A 9,622-nucleotide genomic window follows, 5' to 3' on the forward strand; every position below is an offset into this window, starting at 1 on the left:
CCTAACTGACCATGTGGTCACTGCCTTTCTCCCTTTTAAAAGTGCCGTTGTTTTGACTTCTTTCCTCAAAGTTCCAAAACAAAGCAACAGCATATAAAACAGTAATTGCTGTTCCTGGAATTCAAGGAAATCGCCTCCAATACCTAAAATACCTAAAAAAGAAGTCGCTCTTACAGCCACGATTTTTTCACATCCTCCATTTGGATTAGCCAGAATCCTCTCCTGACATTTACTTGCTCAATATGTGACTTAAAGTTGTATGTTTTAATAAAAAGATATTTTCACTTATTGTGCACTGGCCCTAACCTAATATGTATATCTCAAAAGCTGCTCAGGTAATGTGGATGCTCATTTTTACAATGCAGAGTTCCACTGACTGGAAACAGTCAGACATTTAGATTTGTATTTCTCAAGTTTTCCAAGTTATTTTAGAATTATTAGATGGAAAATCATGGGAGAATCCTCCCAAGTTGCAATGATTTGTTCCATTATTAAGAAATAAAATAAACCTTGGCTAGGTTTTATGAAAAATTGGCCAAGTGTCAATTTAGGGGAGTTTCATGAAAGGTTTCCCTCTGTGAGTTCTAGTGAGTAATTTCATGCATTTTTCTGCTTCTCCACCTCAATAAGTATGCCTCATTGTAGTGATTGGAACCAGGTTGACCTCATTGACTACAAGGTCATTGGCCGAGGTTAACAACCCCAATCAAATCAGCAAAGCCCTGGCTGACCAATATAACCAGGAGACGCTAAGAAAAGGAAAAGGAAAAGTATATATAGCCAGGAATTAGATTCCTTAGGCAACTGACTCTTAGTTGGCCAGCCACAGCCAGTATACTGCAGGGAAAAGTTCTCTCGGCTGGAGAATTAAAAAAAAATAATATAACCAGGAAATTAGTGTCTTCTCAATTCAGGCAACTGATTCTGAGCTGGCTGGCTACAGCCAGTGTACTGCGCTCAAGTAAATAAATGATGATGGGATACCAGCCTCTGAGCAGTTATTTCACCCATACTACAACAGCACTGCCCTCACACAAGGTTGCACTCATTAGTGGCAAACGTGCTTGCTACTGCTGGGAACATACAGTGTTCCAGCGACTGGTGCCATAGACAATGCTCAGCTGCCAGCCAGGATTGGAAACTAGGAGCAGGAGTAAGCGTTCAGTCCTTTGAGCCTGAGGGTTACTGAGGATTACACACCTTAGACTTTGAGACTTGGCTGTTTGGTTGAAGCACATTGTATGGTTGCTGTGTAAGCTATGTGTAAGTATATATTGGTGTCACATGGGTATAGCACAGTGCCATAGCAACACATCCTTTCCCTTGACAGTTCATAGTGGCAAACACGACAAGCTGCCTGAATTTGTGTCTGCAACAAAAGGCAAGGCAAGTTAGAAGTACTGTGAAACACTGACTGTGTGTACCACACTACTCATTTACGCATTGGGCAGAACATACATTTGGCTTAATGGCAGAGTCCATGTAGTGGCAAACACCACTCCTGTTGCCTCAGGCGACTCTCTGTGTGGAGTTTGCACATTCTCCCCGTGTCTGTGTGGGTTTCCTCCGGGTGCTCCGGTTTCCTCCCACACTCCAAAGATGTGCAGGTCAGGTGAATTGGCCATGCTAAATTGCCTGTAGTGTTAGGTAAGGGGTAGATGTAGGGGTATGGGTGGGTTGCGCTTCTGCGGGGCGGTGTGGACTTGTTGGGCCGAAGGGCCTGTTTCCACGCTGTAAGTAATCTAATCTAAAGTAATCTAATTTAATCTATTGCTTCACCTGTTGCTTTAATGCTTGAGGTACCTCACCTATCCAGGTCAATCTGGCCACTTCTAAGGGCCTAGAATGACAACTTTAGTGGCTTTCATGAATTGAACTGATCCAGACTTGTAGACTCTTTGGTATTTACAGTACAGGAGACAATGCAGCCCAAACAGTATTTGCTGGCAAACAAAGATCGGTCTTCACCATTCAAATTTTCCAACTTTTGGTCTATGGCTCTGGAGGCTACCATCTTATTTATGCTCCTCATAATCTAATATACCATACTTAGGCCGCCCCTTCAACCTTCACTGCTCTAGGAAAAACAGTAAGATATACAGTTGTCATGTATCTGATCAGGATGGCTATTAACCTGCAGATTGACTTTGATGCTCCCTATTTTAGCACCAAGATAATGGAAGCTACATAGAGTCTTTTTTTTGTAGGCAGAACATATGCATGTCCTATGCCTATTTCAATTTAGCAATATAGGTTTCATCCATTTGTTGTTTAATGCCTTGGGACAATGCCTAGACAACACAACTTGCCTGGTTTGAAATTCAAACAAAGCCTGGCAGTTAACAGTCAATCTTCATTAACATCTCCAGTCCCCATGGTAATGCCTGTTCTAATCACTTTCCACACAATCAGTAATCTCCTCTCAGAAAGTATAAATGTTGGCTTTACCCTTTAGTTTTATTCTCAAAAATTAATTCTGATGAGTTTCATGGTTTGTAGGACAACGTTGCAGTCAGTTCTGCAATAACATGCGTTTCCTCAATGTGAATTGGTTATAATGTGATTGATGAGTTTAGACCGTTATTTGTAGAACATGAACTTTCTTTACCTATATTGGCTATATTCTGATCCAGGTTCCATTAGTTTCAACGGCGCTATTATTACATGATTTTCATATAGCACGGGGTCGCATGGGAATGGAACTATTGTGTTATATCAGAACTGACTGTATTGATGTTTGCGCTACTGACTATTACATTAATTACAATTTCTGGTACTGCCAAGATACTGTGCATATTTCAAGACCATTCTCTTTCAATTGGGACACTTCCCTTTAAATGTCAAAAACAGCATCAAAAAACATGACAACTACTTGGCTACAAAATCAATTGCTAGCCCAAACACCAACTCGAAAGCCCACCTTTTCAACACATTTTACATACAACTGTTTATATCACAAAGGAATAATGACTGATAATTTTTATTCTATGCAACACCATTATGTACTCTGAGACAACAAAAAGCTAAAACTATGAACAAGGACGTGAAATAGTTGAAATGAAAATTGATTGTATTTGGCGCAATATGAATTACTTAATTTTAAAAAAGCAATTCTGCCACCTAGAGTCAAAATATATATCTTCACATAAAGAAGAATTTTCCTTGCCATTTTTCAGGAACCATCATTTTAGTTTCCAAAATTGGCAGTAGGAGGAATTCCCCGCCAGGTACTTCGGTACATGTTTGATAGAATCTTAGAAAACCCAAAACCACTCTAGTGTTTTTCGGCTGTTCAGGTTTCACCATGAAAGGAAGAAGAATCATTTTAAATTATTTTGTGCGCCATGAGCACAGGGAATGGTTAGCAGATGTTTTGCCATCCCTAACTACCCTTGGGGAGGTAGTGTGAGTTGCCTTACTTGACCCCCTGCTGTCCATTTGGTGGAGGTGCATCCATAATGCAGTTCAGAAAGGAATTCTGAGTTCTTTACCCAACAACATTGAAGGAAGGGCAATATACTTCTAAGTTAGGATCATTTGTGACTTGGAAAGGAACTTGGTGGTATACCCTGCAAGGAGTTAAAATAGAGTTTGGAATGACTTGCACATTTAGATAAAAATAAGTAGCGTACCATGATGAATCAACAATCAGTCTTTTTTTAAAGCTTCAAACTTAAAATTTTTAATATTATTCAAGAAACACAATCATTGCCCAAAGGCTGATAGCAGTATGATTTACATTTTACATTTTTTAAAAATAATTTGCAATGATTTCAGTCATTATTAATCATGCCATCATCAATTTCACCAAATTTACATATATCCTTTTTTTATGTTTGTAGGGTGATTAATGCAAAGTTAAAAAAGGTCGAGCCTCTGGAGATGGGACTGTTGAAGTCATCAGAAAAAGATCAAGAAGCTGAGGATGAAATATAGTCTTATAAATATTGCAGTTTGCTACCATTATGCCTTCTTTATGTGTATTTTTTTAGAATCTTTAATGTCTTCTGATGTTAAACTCTTTCATAAACCTAAACCTGTGTCTACAAAGGATGTATTGAACGATCATGTGTTTTGCATTGAAATGGACGGATTTAGGTACATTTCTTTTACTGCTGTCTTTTATTCCTATCAAATCAACTAGTGAAAGGGTGACATTTGTGATCTTCACAATAATCAAAACTTGATCCTGATTTTCAAAAGCGTGAGTGACAAGTGAAAGGGGAAATACACACTTCGGTTTGTCTATTATTTTCTATATTTAAAAACTCGTGTCTAAGTATGAACAAGTCCTGAAAGAAAGTAACAATCCTTTGACACTAATTCTTCAAAAGAACTAGGAAAATTCACAAAGCATTTTGCAAATGAAGAGCACAAGGATGAAATTAATTTATACCAATAATGCAGCAAGGATTTATATTAAACTTGCATCCTATCATACATCCATTAAAAAAGAGAATTCAGTTTAGATTAAAATGGGCTGCCAAGTTATCATGAGTTCATTTTGTACTACCATCTCTTTAAAAGTCAAAGGAAGATTTTGGTGCTCAAAACTATAAGCAGTGAAAATATTAACTTAAAAATTACATAGTACAAATTAAAAAGTCTAGACAACTTCTGTTGTAACGTTACTTCAAACCAAATTCTAATCCTTAAATCCGCACCAATGACTGAAGTGATATGAAATTCAGTTTGTGACTTTGAAGTGACAATGTCAGATTTAAAAGAATTGTAATATTTTACTTTTAAATGTTTTTGTGTTAAAGTAAATCTTTGAGTTTTGAAAATATGTTTCCAGAGATAGACATATGTGAAGGTGTTTGACATTACAAAGAAGCTTGAAACTCTATTCTTTCTGAAAACTTGCATTACCGGTATACTGCACCATATCTGACTTCATTCACTCCACTGACAAACACAGTGACCTAGTACGAAGCCATGATTGCATATCATAAATGACTGAAGTTGGAATTGCTTATCGTAGAATGTTTCTTATTAATGTGATGTTTTTGGCATATCAAATTTAAATAGTGCAAGTTTCATAAAAACAATTAAGTAAAGATCACAGGAATAAAATTAGTTTTAAACTGTAATCTAAAACTTGTGAACCAGTAAGCTGTATTACATCCATTACAAAAAAAGATTGAGTGCAATGTGAAACAGACTTCAGAGTCACTGTGAACCATTTTATGCTATTGTCAAAAGCAAAGTTTCACCCCAGCACATGCTTGAAGAATCTGCAATAGCATTATTGCAAAGTTTGCTTCAGAACTACATTCTGATACAATATTCAATATCAAAGGGGAAGGAAAATTTTGTGTAGCAAAATTACAAATGTTTTTTATATGAGCTTCTGCTTTTGTTACAAATAGCACATGAAAAATACACAAACTCATACATTAGTTGTTCAAACTAGCATAAAAAAACTTTACTTCTACTTGAGAAATTATGCGTTCCCAAAATTGTCCAAAGGTTTCCTTGTTCAACTACCATAGTTTTCGTGGAATGCTCGTACGTTTTAGGTCAAAGTTGCCCTGACTGAGAAGTTTAACGGTTGGACAATATACTATTCTATTGCTTAAATTTTCTCTTGAATTATTTCACTCCAGCTATTCTGAAAATTATGAAAGTTAAGTATCTATGTCTATTATTTAACACAATAGTGTTTAAACAGTCTTTGAAAGGGAAGAAATGCCATGTAGTGTATTCAATCTTAATGTTCTTTAACTTCTTTTTTTGAATTAAAACTTTATTAGAAATCGTTTTGAAAATAAAACCTATGATACCCACGATTGACTTAAAAGTAATGACCAATGCTTGAAATATTAGTACTTGCTGAAAAGCATTTGGTAACAACGTGCAAATTCCTTATGAAAACCCTACATTGTGTGACAAAAAAATAGATTTCTTTCTTATCAATAACACATTTTATGCCAACCATTTAATTGAAGATTTAATTTAGCAAGTCAGAATTTGACATAAAATGAAATTTATAGATTGGAAATGAAAGTTATAACAGTGATCAAGTAGTAAAATAAATGTCCTTCAGTACAATGGTGCATCCTGATATTACATTTTGTTGCAACTGTAAAACAATTATTCATTTCCTTTTATTCAGTTTTTCAAGGAGACAAGGAAATGGGGCAATCATTTTTTTAAATTGGTGCTAAAATTAATGGCTATTTAGGCTTCATCCTGATGGCATTTATCTTTAAATAGTCGTTAGTACTTGAGTTGTTTTCCCTTGTCCTCCAAATGAAGAGATTCTCCTTGATGTCAGAGAGCATTGCACTCCAAGAACCAACACAAATCTGAATGACTTTCTGGACTCACATTCAAGCCCACATGTTGTCCTTTGCAATTTCTCCAAAATGCTAACTTGAAGCAGATGGTTCCACTACCAGAAACTTAGATCCAGATACTGTTAGAAAAATGCTCACTCTGTGTCGTGTGACAGTAATTTAGAATGAATATACACCATATGGTGAACAGAAATCCCTCACTGGAAGGGTGAGATCTGGGCCAGCCACCAAAACATCCTGAAATTTGTCATCTTTTCCATGCATGTCTGCACTTTAGCATATGTAAACAATGTCGTGATGTAGAAAAATATGTTGCACAGTCAAAGCAAATAAATCCTTTAAAAAATCAACAAATTATAGTAAATATCTGGTTGGCATGGACAAGTTGGACTGAACAGTCTGTTTCTGTGCCGTATATCTCTATGACTCTGTCATCACTTAGCTGTATGTTTCCTTTGGGGAATTGTTGATCATGTCCTAAGGTTTTGCTGAACCTTAAATGTCAGGAAACCCATGATCTTGTATGACAGACTATCAACATCACTGAAAGGTCAGGTTACAGCCAGCACCCGACAATTCCATATCATAATTACAAAATTCAGAAACTATCCATTCAAAACCAGCTAGTTGTTCCTTTCATCCAAACAGCCATCTGGAGTTGTAATCAGCCAGCAAAAGCTGGACACCAATCACCAGCAACCTGCCAGTGGCACCCAGCTATCGATAATCAATTCACAGCTAAGCTGGGTGGACTGGAAGATGATGGGTTTAGAGAAAGTTGAGGGTTTATCATCAAGGGAGAGTTTGGAAGCTAATCTCTCAAAGAAATTGACAGCTGAAACTACTACGATCTACCCAGGAGATGAAAAAGAGCTTAGTGCAGTATTTGGTTGCCAAAAGACATGCTTACACACAATGGAAGGTAACCCATGAGGTGAGAGAGGTGTGCTTCAGAACCTGGCTGTAGGTAACCTCAATCTTCAGTTTCCATTTTGGGATTAAACAGTATTTTCTCCCACCCACCTTCCTTCCCATTCTCCTATTCATTGTTGTAAAATTTGCACTCCTTCCCGGTCTACGTAGGCACAGTGTCCTACCCCTGCATCGCCAAAGTTGCCACTTGACTTCATATTCTGCCATTTCCAATTTCACCTCACTCCCTATGCTGTCATTGCATTTCCTTGTCCATCAACACACGAAACTCTGAGTTACTCTTCTCTCATTCCATTACCAAAGTAAATGCCACCGTTGCCTGCTTTAATCCTATCTGAATGGTGATGCTGCTCCTATTTAATTCTGGTTTTATCCTAGTAAAAGAGGAATGAATTGATGGTTAGATGTTATACATATGTTTAATTTTTTCCCCCTTGTACAAAGCTAGAAGCAAGCTACAATAGGTAAGGCAGGAATGTTTAGGTAGGAGACTGTCTGGGAATTTAGGACCATTCATTAATTACATCTATGATAGTGCATGGGACTGGTTCAGTCAAGTGGGCAAAAGCTTAAAGTGTACACCAAAACCTTATGTAGACTCTCCACTGCATGAGAACAGAAGACTATGATGGGAAACCTGAAACGAGAAAAAATAATATGTACATATCCAATGCAAGAAATTATATTTCTGTACTGAACCTCAGAGTGACCAATATATTTCAGAGTCTTTCTGATTAAGAATTTGTGTGAAATGTATATTGATATTAAAAATATTATTTTTGGTTTTAAAACCTGCCAAAACAATCTGCAAATTTCAAAAGAATGCAGGAGATATTTAGGCAATTACAAAGTACTCCTTTGTCCATATATAGTTTACTTTCAAGTAAATCTTAAAATCTTTCTGTGCATTCCTCCAGATATTTTCAGTCCTACATATTTGTGTACTCAATTTTGAAATGTTAAACATTTAGAAAAAAGTCATATTTATATGTAATTTACAAGATATGTTTTGAGAATCATGTTTTGAGAATCAGACTTGATGTGTAGCATATAATGGATAGAATATGAAAGCTTGAATACATAAAAATAAAGTAACCATCGCAATTTTTATAGAGTTAATATTTTATATGCAAATGCATTTTGGATAAACTTAGATTTCTCTCTTTTGTAATATATTGTAGTTAAATAATTAGATTATACCTCAAATGAAATGAATATTTATTTTCTATGACTGAGAAAAGTTTTATTATTTACTTCCCTTACTTTGTAAAACAAGTACAAATTTTGGCAATACTTTATTTCTTAACTTAATTTAAATATTGTCTCCTATGTGTGGTTAATTCAGTTTTGCCAATTAACCTGTCAATGCAATATTAATCAGTAAAGACCAAAGGAACATTTCAAAAAATTTAACTTCTAAAGTAAATTTTAATTATTGATTGATCATGAATCATTTTGTTTTCCATTTCATTGTAATACGTTCTATGGAATACACTAAACTTGACAGGTTTTCAATGTCTTTAATATTTCTTATTGTGAATACATTTTTCTGTTAAAAATAGAAATGTGTACTGTGTTTAGACATTTATATGAATATACCAATGTGTTGTAATAATGCAGTTGTATTATTGGTGAAGGTTTGAGAAAAAAAGATTTTCTTTGTCAACTTTATTCAACAATGAATTATCAAAAACATTTTGTCCAGTTTTGAAGAATGCCTGCAGATTATGTTGAATTACTACTATCTTCTGAAGTTACTGTCATAAACTTAGCTGTGAATGAGGAGTTTCTACTTTATTCTAATAAAAATAATTTCTTAAATATACTTACTGTGCATTATTCCATAAATTATGTTCACATGTGAATGACTGAGTGAATCATTATGCAAGTGAAAGGACAGTCAAGATTTGAAAAGGATATTTGGTTCTTCAAAACTTAGATCTCAAATGCTGCTTAGTTCAGCATCCAACAACATTTGAACAACCCTCAGTATGCAACCGTGCCACTACTTCAAAGGCCACATAATTTGCTTGAGACATTTTGGGTCACAAAATTCTTCCAAACTTGCACGATTCTTTTAATAATTATTTTCTTAAGGAAATGTTGCTTTCATTGAAATTACATCTGTGTGTAATCATCCTTGTTCTTAATTGAACATTTAAATTTTAACCAACTTCAACTGATACAATCTCTTAACTTTGTGCTCCTTTTTGTCAATTCTTGTCAGGGTGCAGTTATTTTAGCTAAATCCTTCAAAATAGTTCTACAACAAGTAAACAATCCAAAAATCTATCTGTCAGAGCAGGGCATTCACAGTCTCTGTATTGCCTCCAGTTGACTGCGGGAATGTTCCCACTTTTTATTCGGGCTGGCTTTAAAACACAGCT

The 9,622-nt window shown here is 35.6% G+C and overlaps 1 protein-coding gene across 5 annotated transcripts in view; it reads left to right on the forward strand.

Annotated features, from left to right (window-relative positions):
* The window catches only part of LOC140486388 (transmembrane protein 45B-like), a 102,291-nt gene extending 93,276 nt beyond the window's left edge, over nt 1–9,015 (forward strand). For all 5 annotated transcript variants that reach the window (XM_072585446.1, XM_072585448.1, XM_072585449.1 and 2 more), the window contains one exon: nt 3,843–9,015. In XM_072585446.1, coding sequence (XP_072441547.1) covers nt 3,843–3,936 — 94 coding nt within the window. In that variant the 3' untranslated portion in view covers nt 3,937–9,015. The remainder of the gene's footprint in view (nt 1–3,842) is intronic.
* Nucleotides 9,016–9,622: the final 607 nt, after the last annotated feature.

Source organism: Chiloscyllium punctatum, chromosome 15 (assembly GCF_047496795.1).
Source record: "Chiloscyllium punctatum isolate Juve2018m chromosome 15, sChiPun1.3, whole genome shotgun sequence".
In the NCBI taxonomy this organism is placed as follows: Eukaryota; Metazoa; Chordata; class Chondrichthyes; order Orectolobiformes; family Hemiscylliidae; genus Chiloscyllium; species Chiloscyllium punctatum.